The sequence below is a fragment of the Mastacembelus armatus genome, chromosome 6, assembly GCF_900324485.2.
Source record: "Mastacembelus armatus chromosome 6, fMasArm1.2, whole genome shotgun sequence".
Taxonomy (NCBI): domain Eukaryota; kingdom Metazoa; phylum Chordata; class Actinopteri; order Synbranchiformes; family Mastacembelidae; genus Mastacembelus; species Mastacembelus armatus.
Genome location: NC_046638.1, coordinates 13654416 through 13679212, shown reverse-complemented (window position 1 = coordinate 13679212; position 24797 = coordinate 13654416). Strand labels below are relative to the sequence as shown.

Here is a 24797-nt window from a genome sequence, read left to right as displayed (position 1 = left end):
AGTAAAACAAAATCACTTGCTGCAAAACCAAAACAATGAATTAAAAGACACTATCTGAAATAATTTCAGTGGGATATGAACTTAGGTGTTGGAATTACAAAGGTTAGGTGTAATTGCAAAGCTGATAGTTTCTTCACTACTTAATGCAAGTAAAAATGGTAGCATAAATACAGTTTTCAAAAATGTTAATGCAGACTGTGTAGCATTGCATTTATATGTGTCTGGTGACGTATGTACTAAAGTACAGGGTGCAGATGGATGGCCAAAACAGTGAGAAATGTATGCATTTTTATTTAAACTTTCAAATCAATTTTGTGAAAATGGCCCATTTGCAGTTGGGAGGAGTTGCCTTGCAGTTCTACCTTGAGGTCCTCATATGTATCAGCTGTGAGCTTGGTGCTGTTCATATTCAGACTGCATAGACTCTTCATGGCTGAAAAAGGCAAACAGTTAAAATTACCTACAATGAATTTCCACAGTTTAAAACAACTGACTTTTAAACTATCAACAAAGTTAATATGTTAGCATGCACTTGCTTTTTGTAACTATAACTGTCTTCCACTCTTGCTCATTCTCCTCTCCTGCATAATAAACCTGGTTTTATAAATAAGCAATGGTATGATTCATTTTGTGTGTGTTTTCTTACAACTGAGAGCCAGCAGACCAGCATCAGTGACGGGAGTCTCACACAAATTTAAAACCTGAAGACAGGCCAGATGTTCAGATAACAGCCTCAACCCTGCATCCCCAAACTGAAGGGTAAAAAATAGGCAGAAACAACAAAAGGCATACATTAGACATTATAGATCTGCAATCTGGCCTCACTAGTGTAATTGTGTGACTGTATATGTTTGTATTAGTAATATTTTCACCAGTATGTGCATACCTGTGTGGACCAGAGGTTGAGCTGTTTGAGTGAGGGCAGCTTGATGAGCTGCTCAGCACAGGCACTGGTGACGTTGGTGAAGGCCAGGCTGAGATTCTCCAAATTCCCAAAGGAACCTGAACTCAACAGGCGGGCCAGGTCTGCATCCTAAAGCAGATTTTAAAAATTCAGCATTGAAATAGTAAAAGCAGTGAAGTATTTTAATGTGCTATATAACCGACTTGACCAGGACAGAAAAAATGAAAATTCTGTGTGCAGCAGAGAAGGCATCACAGTATTCTCACCGTGGACTTTGAGGGCAGTGTCAGTCGTGTGGGGCCTCCTTTTCTTTGCTGAGGAGCAGACAGACAAAGAAGAAAAAGAAGATGGCATATGAGCTCAAGGCCTTGCAGGAAGCTTTTCAGACAGTAGGTTGTGTGTGTGAGCAGCTGCAGGCATGCTGCATTCATTTCATTTTGAGGAGGTGCGACATGTACTGTAGGTTTTCTAACAAAAATACTGCCGACCATATTATGTAACATCTACACCCCAAATATAAGGGATCCTAACTTTTTCTATTAAATAAATATGAATTCAGGGGAAATGGATGGCCAAATAATACTAGCCGGAGATATTAACCAAGTGTGGGATGCTTTTATAGATAAAAGTAAACCTAGTGACCAAACATATACTAAAGACAGAGCAGCAATTTATATGATGAGTGAAGATAATGAATTAGTGGACATTTGGTGTCTGGTGAATCCACGCAAGAGGGAATACACCTTTTATTCACATTGTCATAAATCCCACTCCAGAACCGATATGTTTCTGATCTTGAATACCATGACAAAACATGTTACACACTGTAAAATAATGCTACTGCATTATCAGACCACGCAGCCGTGAAGTTAGGTATTGATGTTAATTGCGACAAAGAGATGACAGGCAGATAGAGATTAAACACCTCAGTGCTCTACCATGAGGCCTTTAGTTTATCGCTGGGAGAGGATTTACGGTCCTTCTTCGAAATTAATACTAGTAGTACTGACAGGAGATCAACTGAATGGGAGGCATCCAAGGCACAATTGTTGCCCTCTCACTCGACGCAGAGAAGGCGTTTGATTGGGTTCACTGGGAATTTCTATTCATGGCTCTTGTCAGGTTTTAGGTTTGGGCCTTGTTTCATCAAGTGGTTGTTTTGTTATTATTGTTTTTTTATTATTATTATTATTTATAATTATTGTTCAAAATCACACTGGAACCCTTGGCCATTGCTATTAGTGTTAATACAGACATTCCAGACATACAGGGAGGCGACAAGGAGCACAACTTGTTTTTATATGCTGATGACACTCTGGTCTTGGGAACTGAGCCGAAAGGCGAAGCTCGTTTTACCGGTCAATCTACATTCCTACTCTCACCTATGATCATGAGCTTTGGGTCATGACTGAAAGGACAAGATCTCGGATACAAGTGGCTGAAATGAGCTTCCTTCAAAGGGTGGCCGGGCGCTCCCTTATAGATAGGATGAGGAGCTTGGTCACCCGGGAGGAGCTCGGAGTAGAGCCGTTGCTCCTCCACATCGAGAGGAGGCAGCTGAGGTGGCTTGGGCAACTGTACCAGATGCCTCCTGGGTGCCTCCCTGGGGAGGTGTTCTGGGAATGTCCTGGGAATGTCCCACCAGGAGGAAGCCCCGGGGAAGACCAAGGACTATGTCTCTTAGCTGGCCTGGGAATGCCTCGGTGTACCCCCGGAAGAGCTGGAAGAAATGTCCAGGGAAAAAGAAGACAGGGTATCCCTGCTTATGCTATTGCCCCAGCGACCTGGGCCCGGATAAGCGGAAGAAGACGGATGGATGGATGATTATAGTCTGAGGAATAATCCCGGTTTCACAATTATCATGGTTATTATGCACTCATTAATGTTACAACACTACTAAAGTGTAAAATTACATAAACACTTATTGCTGCTTTTTGAATAGAGACACAAAAGTCCATCTGTCCCTTTGGAATTAAAGAAAGGTGACCTTTGCTCTGTAAACATCTCTCAGTATTTCCCTTTTGCAGTTGCAGTTACAAAATTATTTAGGGTTTTAAGTTTGTATATTCTTTCTACATTTCTTTTGGACCTGAGGAAGAGCCACTACTGCCTGGAAGTCTACAAGCTCCTGATGTTATGTTAGTGTTTTACTCTTGGCATATTAACTTAAAAAGCCCAACATTTGCTTAACACAGATGGGAGAAAGGAACCAAATGCAACGTTAAATGCTCACTGACAAAGTCTGGAGAGAACTACATTCTGTCTTCCATAGACTAATGTTACTGTCACTACTCTCACTACTACGGCATTGATTGCGATGTGTTTATTTTATTTATTTATATGTGTTTAATTCCCTACAACCTCAATATTTCATTCAGTGGCACCTAATTTAACTTAGTTGTTATATATTTCCTTTATTTGGGCGTGCAGAGCTGGGTGGTGATCCCGCAGGTGCTGCATCAAATTTGATGTATAAGCCCCTTTAGCAGCAACTTTTTTACAGTAAGTTAAAATAGGTGATCCGTCATCTTCAATTACATAGTGTGGTAACATTACATCAAAATGACTACAGGCTTTTCTTTGATAGAAATAAATCTGACCTGTTTGGTCCCTCTTCCGTAGTTAATCTAGTGTGTGTAGGAGCCTCTAATAAGCACTGTACCTTAAGCTGGTGCACCACTGGTGTAGCTTTGTTTTTGTTTTGTGCAAGTTGCAACAGTTCTACTTCATACAACAGAAACACTCAGTGAAGCAGATTACGATTAATTAACTGTGACATGTTAAAGCACGGTTAATCTTGAAATCAGTGCATCCCTAGTTCAAAAACTCTTCTCGTAGTAGACAGATGGAATCCATTTACCAAATCCTAAAATGATTTTTTTTTTAGAAAAATGAAGAATACAACCATAAAAATATGGTACTGCAAGACACTTTATATTTCCTATCAACTTTCAAATCTACAGATACTAGTAGCAGTAGTATTTAAAACTTCAGCTGTATATAACTTCTGAATACAAGAAAAACTGGACTGCTCTATTTGCTATGTATGAACAAATTTACTAATGAATTTATATCTAACTGTGTTGAATTGGGTTTGACTCTTGCAACAATATTGTGGGTCGTCAAGTATAGTAGGTACAACTAGGCTACATACGTCACAGAGGAAACAAGAATTTAGTGTGTAATGAGAAATTGCTGACATGATTATGTCCAACAGAAATGTGGGATCAGCTGGTACAAGATGTTCTAAGTTCTGACCTACTAGAACTTCAGGATACCAGAGTGTCCAGTACCATATTAACTCGAGACCTCTTTAAAGTACTGAGTTTGTATGTATTTGTGTAGTAACTCACCAGCTCTTTGAGTTCTCTCTGTCGGTCGCAGAGCTGCTCGTACATACGGAGGCCCACCTGGGTGCTCTCTAGGGTGGAGATGATTTGCAGCTGGGTGTCTTTGTTCTCGATGATATTGTACTCCAGCATAAGACAAAGGATCTGAAGAGACACAGAAATGGATACATGCTGTAAAGGGAAGCTCACCAATCTTAAAGTTAGTACACACACTGCATGGAGTACTATTCAGTCAAAATACCTTTGATGAGGTCATAGTGGCGTCATCAGTTCTGCTTCAGATTTACGGCTACAAATATATCAGAGAAAGCCTATGCTACACACTAGGATTGTGAAGTTCTAAAAATGTGGGTATTTGCTAGACAGGGAGGATGTAACAATTCCTATTGCTTGTATTATGAAAATTTGCTGCATTGGCTTTGAAAATTCTTTAGAAAAAAAGAATGCTGATTGTTAGAATAATTGAATTAATTGAATTGAGCAGAATTGCAGACAATGACAAACCTCCACCATTGTTTGGTTTCCTCGTAGGGCCAGCAGCATGCAGGGACCCAGCTTGTTTTCAGCAAGAGAGAGGAGGAACTTCTTAGTCTTATAGCAGGAGCCCATCAAGATATGAACCTTGAAGACAGAAAAAGTTTTTTTAACAACCCCAACCACACATTTATTAGTACAGATTTAAAGATCAGGTTTTGTGTGTGTGTGTGCGTGTGTATACCCACCATACTGGCAAACAGCTCTCCATCATCATCACAGGCCACACCTCCTGGACTGTAGAGCTGGAACCAGCCATCTTTACCTGAACGCACACTGAGTAGGCAGGAATGGACCTGACACACAGATACAGATAGAGGGAGTGCACACACACAGACACAGGTGATTTTTCTGTTGATCAATCAGCTGAAATTGCCCCTTTGTCGCTACAAGGTTGAAACAGTGGTAAAAATGCAAAAGGCCATACTAACCTCCTGCCTTGGGTCTTCTGCAAACCTCTGAATAACATATTTCAGTTCCCTGTTCAGACAGAGAAACATGACAACACAAATGTCAGGTTGTTTTCAAATAGGAATCTAACTAACTCTATCTTTGAATGACTGTTTATAAAGTCTGAGTTACTTACTTTGTGAATTTGGCATGTGCAAGGGCCCTAAAGGCAGGAGAGAAAGAAAAACATAAGATTTTAGAGCCCAAAACATTACGAAATGTAATAAAAACAAAGCTATTTCTTTAGGGAAATGTTAATTTAACATAAACTTTTCTAGCAATAAAGTTGAGATTTGCTGCAATTCTGGTTTTGGTTGTAGATCACCCTCATGCTACATCTTGCAGTGATGTTAAGGTGATGACAAAGTAGCACCATGTTACCTTAGGCTGATGGATACAGTCAACATGGTGAAGTTTCAGAGGGAGTGCAGAGCTCATTATGACATTTTCAGCATGTGCACACAAAACATGAACAGGTGAACTTCCAGGGATTGTTTATTACTTCAGAAGAGACTTTTTAATGATCCCTGTGGGGAATTGCTACAATTATAATTTAGCAGCACTTCTAAGGAGTCAGAAATTGATATTCACGCAATTATGGATAATAATGCATCTAAATAATTAAAAAAATTATTTGGGTTGTTAAATAAAATATTAACTCTAAAATTTTCTTCTCATGTAGATTCTGTGTCAGACTTTTGTAGATTTTTGTGCTTTACATTTTCAGACTTAGGGTGTGCCAAGAAAGAGTCCAGCACTTACCCCTCGATAAAAGCAAATTTTCATTTTACATCTTTATTTGAATAAATGAGAGAAATTGTTAAATTGTGTTCTGATGTGTGTGCATGAAGTTATCTGAGCCTGTGCATGTCACCAAATTTGTAAGTGCATGGGTATGACTCATTACAGCCTCAGCTACAGGGTGCTGGGGAGTATTGTTGCCTTTCCTAATGACGTCAGAAGCCATCGACACGGCAACAGTGACACAGGTGAGCAACAGGTGAGCACAACAAGCCACCCACCAGTCAACACTAATGAAGTTCTGGATCAGCCAGTCAATTACAAATAAGTCTCATGGCTGCCTATAGGCAATTACAGTGGGTTCTCTGGGGAGACAAAAGCTGCCTCTCCAAATCCTCCAGTTCATGACCCCCAGGAGGTATGGTGCGGTACCACACCTATGCCAGCAGTCAGGCCCATCAGGACCCTGCTAGAAACATGCATACCTCCCCCAGGGACTGCAATGTGATCAACTGAAAAAAAAAGTGGAAATGGGTGCAGGGATGGTGGGTAGCAGTAGTTATGGTTAGGCCTGCATTGGGTTTTTTGGACTGCAACCAAAAGAGCGTTATTCCATATGTCTGAGTATTTACACTCTCAGTAGGTATAAAAAGTATCCACTGAAACACAGTCTATTATTACAACTAAAGCTAGTACTGCTTTTACAGGCTCAATAACTACTACAGCTCAATGACATACTTCACATCTGTCAATTGGAAGAAATCCTAGCAAATCTCACCTGAACTGCCTATTTTCTGGTGTGACCTACTACTACAATGCATTCTGTGTTGGCAGAGACAGAAAACTAAATGCACACTGCAACTGTGCTGCTTTCATTATGCAACCTGCATAAACCCTGTACAGAGTCTATCACAGGGCTGACTCATAATGACAGACAAACGCTCACATTCACATTCACACTTACAGGTAATTAACCTAATCCAGACTGTATGTCTTTAGACTGTACGAAGGTGACGTACCTAGAGAAAATCCACACTAGGAGAAAATGCAAACTCCACACAGAAAGGTACAGCTTAGGATTCGGATCTGGAACTTTCTTGCTGTAAGGTGACAGTGCTAACCACTGCATCACTATACCATCCTAGTTCTTCAACCAAGAAAAAAAAAAAACACTGAAAAAAGTAAATGCTATTTGACTGTACAGGTTTGAGGTAATTCTACCTACTTAAAAATTTATATATTTTTATTAAGGCTGTCAAAATTAACATGTTAACGCAAACTCATTTTAACGGCACTAATTTTATTAACGTGTGATTAACGCAGCACATATTTCCTGTTTGACCCGTGGCCTAGCCCACAGTAGGAGAAATGGAAAATGCAGCCATAGACAGTAAAGCGTGCAGCAGCAAACAGAAATGGAGAAAGAAAAAGGTCTGAACAGTAAATTCATTTACAAAATGGTGTCTGCAGATACTTAGCAACACTTGCCACATCAAGATTTTCACTGTCAGGGCATGTTGTTCAGAAAAAGTGAGCTGCCCTGTCATCTGAAAATGTAAACAGGCTTGTCTGTTTGAGCAACTGGCTCAGTGCAAAGAAAGAGAAATATGGGAACTTGTGTTTTTTCTATGATCTTTTTTTCCATGTATTGAAAAACACATCTACCATCTTTGAAACATGTCTATGTTCTTTATGCTGTACGTTTAGGGTGGTTTCACTAATAATAAACAGACATTTGCATAAAGCATCCATGGTCGTCCATGCCCATGTTGATTATAGAGTATTAACTTGAAAAGTATTAAGTTGAGGTACATTTAGAACAGATAAAAATGTGCAATTAATCACAAGTGAACTCATGACAATCATGCGATTAATCGTGATTAAACATTTTAATCGACTGACAGCCCTGATTTTTAGTTGATCTCTCTCTCAGGGATGCCAACATAGCATGGCAATATATATTTAGGTCACTTCATTTTAGAGGGAAGTTTGATAAGAGTGTACTGAGCTTATAAAATATGTTTAACTTTGTGCACAGTATTGATATGTTTAAACAGCAATGAACATGAATTAGGGGACCTGTTAGGAGAAATCTCCCCTTTCTGGTCATTGTAAGTAGCTTAAATGAGGGATTACAACCTTAATTAATAAAATCCCATTGGTACCTACATTACAACTGTGGGCTGAGGTGTATACATGTGAATACTCACTCTTTAGGGAAGGGGATGGGCTGCAGCAAGCTGGCCAGAGCAGGTCTCCAGTCATCATAGTCCGACCTGACAGTCAAAAACATACAAGGGAAGAAAAAGAGATTCAGTGTAAGAGCATAAAGCGCAAGCACGGTGCAGCCTGAATAAGCGTGGCTGGAAAGCAATAACACATGAGTAGCTGAAACATGAGCAGCACTGGCTGACGCAAACCTATAGCACTGACTTAACAGACGCTAGACCAGCATCAAATTACTATTAGTTAGACAACACTGGCTTTGTTACAAAAAGCCCAAATACAAAGACACTGTCACTTTTTAGGTAATGTTGTTTAGATACCATATCTACACCCTGACATAAGGACACACACGTAACTGCTGCTCCACTTTCACACTATGTAATCAATGCAGGGTCTTATGCACCCATTCATTCAGGGTTGTTTAACCCATTCATCTGTTCTTCAAGCATATACACACTCAAATAAAGTTACCTTCACAATCTAGGACACTTCCTGGGTTGTTGACATGTAATGTGTGAAACTGGCCCAGAGTGAGTCATTAAGAGACTTGTTGAAAGGCTTTATGGAAATGCTCTCTTTAATCACAAGCAGTAATTTATTATTAATTAATTAATTTTATTTCTTAGTGTATTCATGTGTCACAATTAGGTGAGACTGTGTGTCTTACATGGAATTGACTACACCATGTTTTTGTTAACCCACGTGGCTTTGCTGATCAGTTTGATATGGGCTTAGATTTTCACCTAACACAGTTGGCAGACTGGCTTTGGATGTAAAATGCTATTGTACTAAGGACACATCCTCAAATCCCACACAAACCTCTAATGTAATTGTTGAACTCTGTAAAGCTCTGTCTAATCTTCATTTATACAGACTGTTTTGCTCTGAATCACAACATGAAAACCAATGTCCATGGGAAGCATTTAAGGCTATTCATACTTAATTATACACCCTCACAAGATGTTATTGGATTTTACTGCAGTAGCAGCTCCAGCCAACTATAAATAGTAGATTAAAAATTAGTTAAAGGTACTGTCTCTCATTTTTGGGAAATCACCTTACACAGTCACCCTATAGAGAAAGATTAAGGGCATGTTTAGCCTAGCTTAGCACAAAGACTGGATGCTGTTTCATCTCTGCAAAGTACCTTGAGTTCCAGCTGATATTGATCTTCTTATCTGACTCTGGGGAAATGTGTTTCCAAAATGTTGAACTGTTACATCAATACTAATGAGCAGTGACAGTGTTATGGTTGAACTTACAGCATCTTGAGGATGAGTGCAAAGCAGCCCAGTACCCGGTCAGCTGGTGCGGGTAGCTGAATGGACAGGGTGTTGACAGCTGGGCTGACCAGCAAACAATCGATCAGATTGGGTTCACTGTCACTCCCTGATGGCCCACCCTTCCGCTTGATGTTGGCTGAATTATTGTTTCGCTCCAGCTCAACCAGGATCTCGCTAGAGTTGACCACAGAAGGCGGAGGGGAGAGGGGCAGGGAGGGTGTAGAAATGGGAATGGATGGGGCGGGGTTGGAAGGAGACAACTGAGGAGGACTTGGGTTGGTGGAGAGTGGGAGAAGAGTGGCAGGAGGTGGTGTAGGAGGCTCTGGGCGAAGCAGGCGAAGTGGCATCGTGGGTTTGCGGTCATTCTGCTGCTGGCAACCATTTCTGATCTCCTTCAGACTGGGGGAGTTGTCCCGACTGCAGGGAGGGATCAAGGGAAATGGTGAAAAGGTGACTGGACTATATATGAAACCGACACTCAGTGCATGAACATTAAGTGTCGGTGTTAACTGACGTATAAAGAAGAAGCCTAAGAATAACCAAGTGTGATGACAAACGGGAAAGCAAAGGGAGGTGATGAGAGTCAGGAGAGATGTGTATCAGAGTGACGGTTCCTTTGTGTCCTGGAGTTTTGGAAAAATGAGCTAAGGAGCCTCCCTCTCTGGGGCAGGGAAATCTAAGGAGATGATGCTAATGAGGTAAGATAGTCTATGCTAGACATCAGCAGACAACAGAAAGCCTCTATGGACATTATGTGACTTTCTTTTGGTAATGGAAACGTTGTGTTGTGTGCAGTCCCTATGAAACCTACAAGTTCCTTTGGTTACAAAAAAAAGAAAAAAAAAAAGAAATGAATGATAAGGAAATGCAGCTGTCAACACTACATATGTAAGTTCAGGGCATCTTTCTTAATACATCTTAATGATCATAATGTTAATTTTATGTATTACTATTAAATGTTTGTTTCATATATTAGTTTAAGAAAAATCCCATACAGGGGCATTCCAAATTAGTTTAGGCTATAAATGGTATCATGATGTGTCTGGTTATGATGTGGTTTCCTGCTAAGAGCAGCAAATTACTGTTTGTACTGTTTCCTTCATACTGGTCCTACAAGATGTGGGAAATAACCAGTCATGTTTGTACAATCAATGAAATAATGGGCAAAGGCAAACAGATGAATGCCCTATCTAGGTGGAATAAACAATCGTGGAACGATAAAAAAAAAAAAAAACAGCGACAATGGTTGCTGAGTCAAATGTTCTTTCTCACATCAGCTATAGATTTTATTTAAACTAAATGTGTTCAGGCCTTTTTTATTCCTTAATGTTTTTTTGGGGGGTTATCTACATTAAAAATGTTCTAGTGACTAAGTAACAAACTTAGTCTGTGAAGACTTAATTCTGCACTTCTCTTAATCCATAACCAACAACTCATAAATGCTTACTCACATTAAGGTGCCAGGTTTTTATTAGGTACACCTAGCTAAGAGTGTAATACAAGAGCCATGAAAAAAATCCAATCTTCTTAAAGACATTACATTCATTTAACAGTAGCACAAACTACAGCCCCCATAATGTCAGTAACAATAACACAGCATCTCTCTAAAAGAGGAAACTGAACATTAAAATCTTCATGAAGGTAGGATTTATTGCAGGGCTGTTACATTACATTCATTCATTTTGGGTTGTGAAACTAATAAATTGATGTGTTCTTATAAAATGAGGTCTTACAAACAACATGCAGCATTACATGGTATTGCTTATAGGGTTATTACTCTTAAGTTGTCATAAGAACAAAAGAATAAGTTGTCCATACAATCAAATCTGTTTTAAATCTGTTTATGCCTCACTTGTACATGTAAAAGTGAGGCATCTCATGTGCAAGTCAGCATAGTAAATAGATAAACTACAATGCAGTGAGATATATCTATTGCAAGGATAACATAACAGCTTTTTCTTATGTTTTATTTGTATGTATTTAGACCGGACTGTACATTAATTATCATTAAATGACGACAGCAATTTCACATACAAGCACAGCGGCAGCATGGCTGTCTAGTTTTCCATGTTGCTGACCTTCATGCCTAAACTAACAAGATTGAATGTGAGATGGTGGTGAGTTAACAAAAAAAAAAGAGAAACTGAGAAGCATGTGTGTGTGTGCGTGTATGTGTGTCTGTGACTGACCTATTGATGAACTCTTCATAACAGGAGTAAATGGCGGCGAGACACACTGCCACCAGGTTTGGCAGGACACGTGGATGAGGGCATTGACCTGTTGGCCCGTGCATGCTGTAAACGCACATCAATAAAGGTTTGATATCATGGTCCTAACTAACAACTGAAGGTTCAGTATCTGTCACAGGACCTGCTGACACGCTTTATAATGCATGACGATTTCTCACCTGTGGACGAACTTCTTCACAACCTCCATCCCAGCATTCAGCTCGTTGAGAGCCAGGATATACTCCTGAGTAAAGAGACGCAATCGAGGACACTTCCCAAAATCCTGTCAGGGACACACACACAAATAAGCACAAAGTTATAAATCAAAACACATTACAGAAGAAAAAAAAGTGGATTTGATTGATTTCTGGGTCCACATCTTACTTTTGTCCCAGGGGTCTCCACTGGGTTAGTCTTGACCCATCTGTCTGATCAACACCACATTTGTTTTTCTTTTTCTGATTTATTTGAAGTACTGGATGTATTTCTCCTACTGCAACACTGATGCAATGTACCCCAAGCAAACTGGAAGCATCAAAATTCTCATTCCTCCTACTGAGTGATCTGTGCAGCTTCTGAATAGAGCCCCTCTCACCATGTTATGTTTGAGGATTCTCTGGACGACAGGAGTAAAAACTTCAATGACAACCATTGACCGCGGCCGTTCCCGACAGTGCTGCAACACACAGGAATAACCATCATTAGGAAGCGCTTTTAAATACTTAATACTATTTACATTTACCATGGAAATGTTCCATTTTGAGACAGCTTATAACTGCAGCACATGATCTTACCTTACAGAAGAACTCACACAGGTCAGGTGGTGGGTGGTTGTTTTCCAGAAGAGGAGCAATAGCCTGGACACACACACACACACACACACACACACACACACACACACACACACACACACACACACACAAACACAGATGAATATTTCCTTATCCTATCTCTTATTTACCCTGGCTCATAGCATTGATCAGGTGCAGAAACCTTTTAAAAACAGCCCTCAGGTGAGCTACACAAACATTACAATCTCTCTCAGCATCGAGATCTTGTGTTCTGCTCAGATACCGACATATGGGCATCGACCAGAATAATCAAAAACACACACATACATGAGGAGAAACATTCTTCTTTAGTATAGACAGAAACAAAAAGCACACAAGACCCATGTGTTAATTATTAACCGCAGCCTGCCATCAGCAGAACCAACAGTGAACTTCATAGTGAACTTCATACTCACCACAATGATGTTCTCATGATCCTGAGTGCTTAGATTAGAGTTCTGTGGAGAAAGGGAGAGAAAAGAACAAATGTGTGGGCTTGTGCATGCATGTCAAATTTTAATGAAATCCTTGGGAATACTATTGGATATTAGGTTTAAATTAAATTCTTGATTTTAGGGTCAAGATTAGGAGTTATGTCATGTAGTTGAGAGCGAGGTTCCAATAGTACCACATCAAGACTATGCAAACATGTCCTCTAAAATAATCAGCCCCTGAGGAAATGACACCAGCACCAGAGCAAGCATAAGAACAAATCCCAACATGACAGTAAGCGTCTGAGACACGAATCAGAAACTACAGTGCAATTACAGAATTTAGAGCGGTACTGATCTCATTTAGCTCTCAACAACAAAACAATACAATGTCTAACTTCTTGAAAGACTCTGATAACATCCTCATCATTTAGCTCTGAAATTTAGCCTTAGCCTAAAAGATCTCAAAAGAACAATTCAATTATTTCAGTTGATTTTTCCAACCAAACCTTTTGCATGGAAGTGAGACTCAATTCACTTCTAATTATTTTAGTTAACATTTTAAATTAAGTAATTAACTGCAGGTCATACTGCCATGTTTTTTTGGTCTCTTTAATCAACTGGGGCCAATGAAACAGTGCCCCCAGTAATTTTCATTACATTGATACCATGCTCATTCAGTGTCAAAATTCAAATTCAAATTGAAAAACTCGCTCATCAAGGCAGGTCCGCATCTGCTATGACCCGCCCCCTAGCCTTCCTCTGATTGGGTAACTGTAAGTAAGCTTGACCAATCAAGGCTGCAAGTACCAGCCAGTCAGCAGAGGAGTAAACCTTTGAGCCTTTATTTACACAGACAGTATCGCAAAGTTGACAGTAGCATCTCTACCGACTCGCTGCACAAGCTCTTTACAAACAGAAGAGAAGCTGTAACAAATTACTCTTCCATGTCCAGACACATAGGACTGTGTCAGCTGTTGGTACTCCAGCTAATGAAGCGAGTTAGACTGTTGGTAGGTTAAATAATTGTGCGTGGGAATTCAAATATAAAGGTATGTACAGGTTTCCACGTAATGTTTGTGCATAATCAGATAGCTACCTAGCTAACAAGCTAACGCTACCAAGGTCACTTTAGCACACGCTAACTGACAATTGAGTTAGGGCAGCAGTGGCATTTTGTCAAGGGTGTTCATTTTTTCTTTAGGAGGTGGAGCAGTAATGTTACTGCTTCTGTTCAGTACTGAATTGCCACTTTGCACATTGAATTGCTAATTGCAAACTGAACAAAGACACCAAAAAAACTTAAACAATAGTTATTTATGAGGTGTAACTATAGACTCTTAAAATATGGATGACACGACAGCTGTGAGAACTGAAGCCACAGTAAAGCCTGACACACACTCCATGAGAAGCGAGAAATTTGTTCACTTTCTCGAGGTGGCGAGAACCAGAAGAAAGTTCATTCTCACCAGGACATTTCAACTCCTGGGAGGTCCCGCCCACTGTAGCACACGTCACAGGCACTAAGCATTGTGGGAATCTGACAGAAATAAGCGCTGCTTTCCGCTATAACCACGCCCACTTCAAATTTCTGAAAAATCGCACAATAGTTGTCGGACACCACCTGAGAGAAAAGTTCTGCCCAGCGATGCTGCACAAGCTGCGAGAACTCCCAAAAAAATGACATTCTTTTCTCACAGCCCTGGAACAGAACAAATTTCTCACTTCTCGTGGAACATGTATAGGCCTCTAGTCAATCGCTCCCAGGTGGCTGGTTGTAGTCTAGGCCATAAACCCTACCCCTTACGTGGTGATAGATGGGACAGGAGGCAAGCTAAAATTTCTCTCATTTAGGTCATCAGTACACTTGTATTGATTTGTGTACATGTGGTCATTTTTCTGATACATTTACTTAAGTGTCAGTATGTAGTATGTTTGGGGCTCCATACTGTTCTTAAGTAGGCTTGTCCAGCACTTGCCTCAGAGCAATTATACAGTAAAGAACCAGACAATAAGAATTAGAGTTAGATTAGAGTAACGACTAATATTAGGTGCTAAGAGAAAATAGTAAGCACTAGGGGATGGTTCTCATGGATAAGATATAAATGGACACGTGTGTGTGTGTGTGTGTGTGCGTGCGTGTGCTCGTGTACTTATTTTACTCATGTTGTGGTCACAAACCTGTTTACACAGTCATGTTGTGGGGACTCTGTTTTGGGACAAGCAACTCCCCATAGTGTAAATCAGTGGTTCCCAACCCTGGCCCACAGGGAACACTGCCCTGCTTGTTTTCCAACTATCTCTATACTTTCTGCTGCTGATTGGCTGAACATACCTGATACAGGTAATCAACTATAGGTAGAGAGTGTTCCTTGAGGACTAGGACTGGGAACCACTGGTTTAAATTATTCAAATTTTAGGTTAGGGTTAGATTAAGGCTATGGTAACAGTTAGGCTTAGGGTTAGGCTAAATCTCCACGAAATGAAAGTAAGTCATTTTTATGCCCTTTGAAGTGTTAGAAACCAAAGTTGCTACCTCAGCCAGCAGAGTGGAGATGATGTGCAGCGGAGCCTGGTGGATGGACTCGTCCTGCAGTGGTGAGGTCAGAGCCATGTCCACCAGTGCTCTGATCTCCTTTAGCACCACATCCCAGCGACTTGGGTTGTTCAGGACCTTACGGTACTTGTAGATCTTTTTCTGCAGGAAACACAGTGGAGTACCCTCTAGTAGCAAGCATTTGGAACATCAATGTCTCTTCTACCTGCTGTCTGCATTAGTTTGTGAAAGCAGCAACTCAAAAAGGGGGAATTTTGTTTTTATTTTGGGCATCTTCACGTCACTGCATGTAGAGACTTACACACATGGACAAAATTGTTGGTACTGTTCCATTAAAGAAAGAAAAATGAAATGAAAATAAAAATCAAACATTGCTTTGGAATTGTAGCTCAACCGTGGCATTTAAAATAAAAAACAACTACTGAAACTGGCCTGGACAAAAATGATGGTAGCCTTAATATTTTGCTGTACAACCTTTTGAGGCAATCACTGCAATCCAATGATTTCTTTATCTCAATGAGACTTCTGCACCTGGTGACAAGGTATTTTGGCCCACTCCTCGTGACTAAACTGCTCCAGCTGTCTCAGGTTGATTGCTGCCTTCCCCAGACTGTATGTTTCAGTTCTTTCTACAGGCGTTCAATAGGATTTAGATAGGGGCTCATAGATAGCCAATCAGAATAATTCAATGCAATGTTTTGTTCTTAGCCATTCTTCGGTGGTTTTAGCTGTGTGTTTTGGGTCCTTATCCTGTTGGAGGACCCATAACCTGTGACTGAGACCAAGCTTTCAGACACTGGGCAGCACATCTCGCTCGAGAACACCTTGATAGTCTTGATATTTCATTATACCCTGCACAGATTTAAGACACCCTATGCCAGATGCAGTAAAGCAGCCCCAGAACATAACCGAGCCTCCTCCATGTGTCACAGTAGGTTCAATGTGTTTTTCTTTTCTTTGTATACTTCATTTTTGCATCTGTGAAAATAGAGCTGATGTGACTTGCCAAAAAGCTCCATTTTTGTCTCGTCTGTCCAAAGGACATTCACTGAGAAGCCTTACAGCTTGTCAATATGCATTGCGGTCTTACAGTCTTTACCTTTAACATGCTCGTCTATAATTTTCTTTGTAATCTCCTGAGACAACTCTCTCCTTAGCTTTTTGTGGTCCATGTTCAGTGTGGCTCACACCATGCTACTAAACAGCACAGTGACTTTTCACCCTTTAAAAAGACCGACTGACTCATTACAAGTTTGAAGACACCTGTGATGCTAATTACAGGACACAGCTTAGTTTAACATGTCCCTATGGTCAAATTATTCTCAATCTTTTCTACAGATACCACCATTTTTCCCAGGCCAGTTTCATTAGTTTTTTTTTTTAAACACTTCTATTCAAATGCAATGTTTGATTTTCATTAGTTAATTTTCAATACATTTTTTATTTATTATTACTTTTGCCAGTTTTAAGTTATTTTAGTGACCATTGTGGGTTTTTCTTTCTTTAATGGAAGCATGCAGGCAATGTTGTCCACGTTTGTATCAAACAGAAAAACAATAGTAGGTATTAAATATTCATTGGTATGATATTCCATTTAATTGTGAGCTCAGCCAGTATGAACTACTTCATGTATATTTCCCTGTATATCTTTATTTAGCTTAGTTGGTGATTCAGCATTATCATTCACCAATAAACTTTCATGTGCAGGGTGAGTTTTAAAAAGTCTAAAAAATGGGGAACAACAAAGCTGAAATACAGTGTTGTACTTTGTGCTCATGTGAGTCCCGGGGCTGAAATGGGTTAAAGATCTCAGCATGATACTTTAATTAGGATGATGAAATAAATCAATTAATTGTTAAAGACAACATGTAATCTTACCTTCCACTGCAGGGAGTGAAACCACTGGTCCCTTAAGTAGCTGTTTGCAGCCTGCAGCAATACATGCACACACAAGACACAAACACCCATGCAGAGAGAGAGAAGCAGGGATTTTAATGTATTTGTTCAGGGTCAGTTAGATAAACCCTGAATGAGACAAAAAACCTTTGCATTCTTATAAAAGGTTCAACATTCACTTTTTGTAACATCCTGCATTCTATGTGAGAGATAAGTAAATATCTACTACTAACTCATTTATTGCAACAGGATGATAACATCACAGTGTTTTGCATAGGTTGCTGTGTATTGTCCAAGTGGCTTTAAAATCCTGTTAAAGCTTGGTTTCAAATTTTACAGATATTTATACAGCTTAAATTAAAGTTACATCATGGTTCATTACTTATTAAAGGGCAAGTAACACTCCAAAACTCAGCTAATCAGCTTTGTTAGGGCTGTGTGGATGTGGTTTGATCTGATCTTGACTGGTCAAGGGGGAATAAGCAAAGAGAGCCACGGGTGTCATCCGATTTTGATTTAAATGTCTGATGGTGTGATTGGTGAACAGTAGTATGTGGCATTACATCACACTTAACTTGCACCAAAAAATAATGGTTTACCACTGGCATGATATCTGATTGCAAGTATTTTTAAATGTTGTAAGACAGACACAGGATCAAATATACATACACCCATCAGCCAAACCATTATGATCACTTCCAGGTAGGTGATAACACTTAGTATATTGTTACAATGGCATCTCTTCAGTGTGTGGGGTATATTAGGCAGCAAATGAACAGTCAGTTCTTGAAGTTGATGTGTGGAAGCAGGAAAAAGAGGCATCTGAGTGACTCTGATGGAGGCCAGATTGTGATTGCTACATGACTGAGCGTCTCCTAAACTGCAGGTCTTGTTGGGTGGTCCTTCTCTGCACTGGTTAGTACTGACCAAACGTGGTCTAAGGAAGGACAGTGAAGTGGCAACAATGGTACAATCATGGGTACTTACTCACTGATGATGAAGTTGACCTGCTGTAGAGTAAACTTTTACATCTCAGTCATCCTTTACAAAAGACTCCATTTTGTATAAATCTTTAGTAAAATGGTTGAAAATGAGAAATAATGTACGTTGGTCTCTATTATAAAGAGAAACATTTACTGTCTGTAGTGGTGATATCATAGCTAGAGTGGGACATGTTGAGCATGTCTAAGAAAAAAAAAAAAAAATCTAACTTGTTCTCACAACCACAGTTTTCACTTATTGTGAAAGACATTGCATGTCTGCCATTCAGTGAGCAACAGATGTGTGTTCTTCCCGACAGTATAACAGTGGAAGCAAACAGATTCTCAAAAGATGCGCAATGACATGAGCACCAACCAGCTACTGCATTAAATCTGTGTGTGCAGTATTAGGCAGGTGGTCTTAATGTTATGGCTGCTCGCAGTATATCACATTTATTTACACTGCCCTCCAAAAGTATTGGAACAGTGAGGCCAATTCCTTTATTTTTTGAAGTAGACTGAGAACATTTGGGTTTGACAATCTATTGTTCGCAATGCATAAACCATTCATTAGCAAGAAGACTAGGAAGGCCATGCTGGAATTTGCCAAAAAGTACGAGACGAGCCCCAGAAATTCTAGGACAAAGTTTCATGGACTGACGAGACAAAGATTAACCTTAACCAAGGGCTAAACTTTGGAGAAAGAAAGGATCTGCTCATGATCCCAAACATACAAGGTCATCTATGAAACACAGTGGAGATAATGTCATGGCTTGGGCTGGCATGGCTTCTTCTGGGACGGGCTCATTAATCTTCATGGATGATGTAACACATGATGTCAGAAGCAAAATAAACTCAGACGTCTACAGAAACATTTTGTCTGCCAATTTAAAGAAAGATGCAAACTGATTGGAAGATCCTTCATCGTGCAGCAAGATAATGACCCAAAACACACTAGCAAAACAACAAAGGAGTTCATCAGGGGCAAGAAGTGGAAGGATTTACACTGACCAAGTCAATCTCCAGACTTAAACCCAATAGAGCAGCATTTTACCTGCTAAAGAGGAGACTGAAGGGAGTAACCGCCCAAAACAACAACTGAAAGAGGCTGTAATGAAAGGCTGGAGAAGCAAGTTTGCTGATGTCATTGGGTCATAGACTTGATGCAGTTATTGCAAGTTTGGTGTTCTGTTACAAATAATAGAATCTTCTAAGTTGTGTATCAGATCCAGATGTAAATACCTGGCAATAAAAGCTGAAATTTTGATCTCATATTCATCTTTTGATGTCAAACCCAAATGTTTTCAGTCTACAGCAAAAATAAAGGAATTTGCTTTACTGTTCCAATACTTTTGGAGGGGAGCGTATATGCTTATACACTGCACACCATCTCTGGTGCTGAATCGAGATTACTGGTAATAGAATTTTCGTACTAAGAGACCCACCAGTGTGAAAACCATGAAACCTTGGAACCATGAAAAATGGTTGAAAAACTTAAATGATAATAAATAATGAAAAAGATTACTTCTGTTCACTTTGAAATCAGAGATACAGTACATTGTAACCTGAAATGACAATAACTGCCTAGGGAGTCTTAACTAACTTTGTCTGTATAAAGTCTATAATGTCTTCAAAAATAATGCTTCTTTCCATTTGCTTCCAGTGTGTGCACTTTTTATTATCTGTCCCTATGTTTACTAACAGTAAAATTCTTGATCCCCAGAAAAACAAAGTATAAATTACTTTCAGGTTAGGCCAGTCCACTGTATGTGTGTTTTGTTAGGAAGACACAGTGTATGCTATAGTCAGTTTAGAAGGAACAATATGTTCAGTACAGTATGTGCTGTTTTTACTGAGATAACAGTTACAAGATTGTGTGCAACTGTGAAGGAGATTAATGTCTTTTAAATAATTCTCTCACTAGAGATTATAGTTGTGCAAGAACATAATGAGTCTTGTCATTCTAGTCTGTTTAAAACAAGACTTTTTGGGATCACTCTTCCCATAAAAGCGTCAAAGGTAACCAACGTCAATAAGCTACCATTGAAAAGTTAGTAATAAAGCTACTTCTTGCTCCGCAGTGGAACTTTACTGCATTTATTTTTATCAGTTTAGTTGTTTAAATACAGAATCTACATAATGAAAAGTGTTTCTGAATGGTTACAAGTGATGCAGCAATGTGATGCAGGTGGGAATCCATCATGATGACCTGGTCTGCTTTCATTAAATTTATAGACAGGAAACATACAATTGCAATGAGCCAAGTAAAAGAAGAAATCAAGTTCCCACATGTATTCAGTCATATTAGTATTTCTTTTCTTGCCACCTGTTATTATACCATGTTACTACACAGTGCTGATGAGCTGTTGGCTGCTGTAACCCAAACAGTATTGCTTGCAGAGTGGGATTGGTGTATTCACTCTAATTAGGGTGTTGAGATTGAATCCCTCTTTTAATCTCTGAACCTCTACCTTCCTCTGTTTTTCACAACTTTTAAATAACTCTCCAATTTAGCTAGAAAACTATACCAGCTACACCTTTTTTGGTTTTCCATGACTTGAGCCCTGACTGATCTGGGCTTGCAGACACAAATCAGTGGAGTTTTTTTTTTCCCCCAAAGGACAAACTGAATCTGTCTGGCAGTGACCCAAGCAGCTGGCAGCAGGCATAAGCAAACACAACTAAGGAGGTGGGTATACACTGTTGACCCCTTACACCCATAATGGATTGAATTGTGTATCAGAAGTAATTGAGGTAATGGGTAACAGAGCTAAATGTGCTCAGTGAGCGGCTCTAGTTAATGCGAAAATGAGTATTTTTTCTCAGGAATCCAGGCAGGCTCTCTGAGTTCAGTGGGTACACTGCATAAGGTGCCTAGTACAAGCCCGCGACCGTAGACTTTAACATTACAGCCACCAAATCAAGCACAATCATCAGCACCCTATCATGGAAAATTGTCAGCCAAAATCACCCCAAATCTACTTGAGTCACCAAAAATCTAATCTAACCATTCATCCCAGGCCACTGTAAAATAGTTATCTGTCAGCTCTGATGACCTAAAGTGTTGACATTTGTTCCAGTTTACAGTGGAAGTTTCAGGCAGTGATCTTATGTCCTTGCACTCCTACCGTTGCACTGCTGATACACCCAGTGTGATAAGAAAATATGCTATTAATTAGTAACCTTAAACATGCGCAAGGGGTTATTTCTGTCACTGACCCTGAACTTTAATGAGAAAGGGCTGCACCAAACAAAACTCCACATTAACTAAATATCGTGCAATAACAACTAAAAGTTTTTGAGGGTAAAAATCTTTAAGCTTTTTAGTCAGCTACTTTAGGTCTGACTAAAAAAAAATAAATATGGAAACAACATTTTGGTCCTTGATATTTTCAAAATTCAGTGCTATTCAGATAATACAGTAAAGAATAAAACTGCTTGACATTTTTTCCCTTTACTACTGGGCCTAACTGATGGAAGTGATTAGACCTGAAGAATAAATTTTGAAAAACATTCATCAATATCTTTTTTTGTAGCCAATGCTTTTACAAACAAAATACTCTATTATTGTGTAGAAACAGCTGTTATACCTATAGTAGTTAAAGTTTTGGTTTACTATTGCCAATACATTTCTAGCTTGTTGTATTCCTACCTGTGATGTGTTTCAAGATGTTCATATAAAAAGAGCAGTACGATGCTCCATTTTTTTGTGTGCATTACCTGCAGCAGGACGGTGCCACCAGGGAAGCTGAGCTGCACACAGTACTTTGGAGCATTGTCCCATGACAGGAGCTGCAGGTCTTCTATGGAGCTGTACGACAATGACGTCTCCATGTAACCAGTGGGCTGGAGGGGACAGAGAAAGCAAAAGGATATTAGGCTGCCATTGTCTAACATTTACAGTACATACTGTATATTTAACTTAATGGGTTTCATATTTGATATATACATTTCAGAGACCTATTGCGTCATCATATGGTAAAAACTTTGGTCAAAACCACAAACACCAACACCGCCTTCAGATGTGAGGAGAGATGGTGTCGACCACTCCCCAACCTGGGCACAGTGACAAAGGTGCAAGCACTGTAAAGAAACTCCTCACTTTTCCCATGTGTTCTGTTTAAAATGCAATATGCACCTCTGCCTAAACAAGGACAGGACAGGTCTTCTTGCTTATTACTTGGGAAAATAATAAAAAAGAGACGGTAGAAGATATTACAGATGGCCAATGAGAAAAGTTATTGCCCGAATCGCGTATATTATAGATACAAAGAAAAAAAACATATATGCTAATTTTTATTTTCTTTTACATTTTGCTGAAGGGCCAAATAAAGACTTCAGCTTAAAAAAAAACAGAATTTTCTGTCCATTATTTCTTGGATCAGGCATTATAGTGTTAAACAGAGGTGGATGAGAAACAACACTTATTTTTACTGGCAGTCAGCTGGATAGACAAAAAGAAACATATCCTGGGCTAACCTGCCTTGAGTAAACACCACGGCCAAACAAAACCTCCAAATATAGCAGAACGGCAAACGCTGTTATACAGTACACATGGTTGTCTTTATCAGCTATGGTGACATTTGATGTAGTTCCAAGTGAACAGTCATTGAATGCTGAAACAAAGTGGAAAATCAATTTAGCAAAGGCCATTAATCACACAAATACACAAACATCACCTAGAAAGAGACTGTTCATGGAGCTCAGCACACACAGAAATGTGATGGCAGAGCTGGGATTCCAGTCTCACTGTCATGAGAGATGAAATGCAGCTGAGTAACAGGCCACTACCTGCTTGCTTGTCTCAAAGTTATTACAGAAACACTGGCATATTACCACAGGCATTCAGACTCAGGAACAGAAGTCTTGAGATAGAAAGGGAGGGGAAAAAATAATCTAAATAGATAAAAACAAGTCCAAGAGAAGGCCACAGGGAGACTGTATACCTTCTATCCACAGAAGAAGCCTGAAAAGAAATATCTAATGCCATAGTGCATCCATAATATGACACGTGTCTGTCAGTAATGCAGAAATGGCAGTAAATGAGTCACCAGTTGATTTCCAGACATTAGCGTCACTGCATGACTTAGTGCCAATTATTGTTGATGGGAGACTAACTGTATATCCACACAAATGGACGCCACAGACTGCTGTAGTGGCTGTTGCAGCACCCTAATTTGGCAGAAATGCTTTCTGCTATTTATCAGCACAGTTTTTATTTAGCAAAGTTGAGATAGTGTGCTGAGCACACTGGCTGATTTGTTTTCTTTAGAAAGTTCGAGCTGGATGTAGCCATGAAGCTCTGACAGACCCAAGTAATGTCACCCCAGCACCAGGAGGAGTGGACGTCTTTATTAAAAAAAGAAAAAGAACAATCTTTGAAAGCTTCTTAGACACATGGTTCCATGTTATCAGTGGATAACAGACTGCAAAGTGTGACATCAAGTATTTGATAAAGACAAGAGCAGAGATAATAGAAGAAGCGTAAACATGTCAATATCAGGCCATTTCTAGGTATGTAGGTCTACTTGTAGGTCTCAAGTAGCCAGATGCTTTGCTTAACTTTAGAAAACACTTTTACTGTGGAGAATTTGATCCCCCCATCACTTAGAACAACTGTGGATACTAAAGAACCATTATAAGCATTGTCTCTAAGCATTATTTCTCTATCTTGTCAGAATGGAACAACTTCAGGTGGAAAATAATACTTTTGTTCTAATGTTTATGATGATTTATATTTGTGGGAAACCTGGAATAAACAACACACGTTGAGTTTATACACACGTTAACATATCACATCACATGAAGACATCCAACTAATTACTATTACAGCATGACTGACAGTAATCTCGGTTACTTTCTCTGTTATCACTGCATTGCTTCTGCTACTTCCAGACAGATAAACAGTATGTCTCTGGTCTTCTCCACCACATACACATGCACACACATGCTCAGCTCTACTCAACACTAATCCATCGAAGTAGTTACACTGAATCAGCAGTGGTGAATGCCTGCCTTTGCCCTGGTGTCCCTTTGCAGTGGAGCTGAGCAGATAGGTGGTTCTCTTTATTTGCATCCACCTCACTCTCGATAGAGCAAACAAGCAGCTTTGCCGCTCCTCCCCACCCTCTCCCTGCTAAAGAACAAACACACTATTGCTTTATTGACACCTCCTTCTGAGGCTAGCAGATCGAACTGGCTCTTCTGTTTCACCCCCTCCACATACAGAGACACACAAAATGCCTGTTGTGAAACTGTATGCATACAGGATTGTCATTACAGACGACATCCATGACAAATATTGATTTTGTGTGAGATGTCTCATTTCCTTCGAAGAGTAAACGTCAGCCCCAGTTTCAGGCTTTCTGGAGATATGTACACTGCCAA

The 24797-nt window shown here is 39.7% G+C and overlaps 1 protein-coding gene across 2 annotated transcripts in view; it reads right to left on the bottom strand.

The window, feature by feature from the left end:
* The window catches only part of cmip (c-Maf inducing protein), a 44291-nt gene that overhangs the window by 4593 nt on the left and 14901 nt on the right, over positions 1-24797 (bottom strand). For both annotated transcript variants that reach the window (XM_026310740.2, XM_026310741.1), the window contains 19 exons: positions 22131-22256; positions 17413-17463; positions 15514-15675; positions 12963-13004; positions 12511-12573; positions 12312-12392; positions 11896-11999; positions 11678-11782; positions 9468-9905; positions 8190-8255; positions 5375-5401; positions 5220-5268; positions 4977-5084; positions 4759-4875; positions 4258-4398; positions 1171-1218; positions 887-1033; positions 647-752; positions 363-433 (listed from right to left, as the gene is read on the bottom strand). In XM_026310740.2, coding sequence (XP_026166525.1) covers positions 363-433; positions 647-752; positions 887-1033; positions 1171-1218; positions 4258-4398; positions 4759-4875; positions 4977-5084; positions 5220-5268; positions 5375-5401; positions 8190-8255; positions 9468-9905; positions 11678-11782; positions 11896-11999; positions 12312-12392; positions 12511-12573; positions 12963-13004; positions 15514-15675; positions 17413-17463; positions 22131-22256 — 2052 coding nt within the window. The remainder of the gene's footprint in view (positions 1-362; positions 434-646; positions 753-886; positions 1034-1170; positions 1219-4257; positions 4399-4758; positions 4876-4976; positions 5085-5219; positions 5269-5374; positions 5402-8189; positions 8256-9467; positions 9906-11677; positions 11783-11895; positions 12000-12311; positions 12393-12510; positions 12574-12962; positions 13005-15513; positions 15676-17412; positions 17464-22130; positions 22257-24797) is intronic.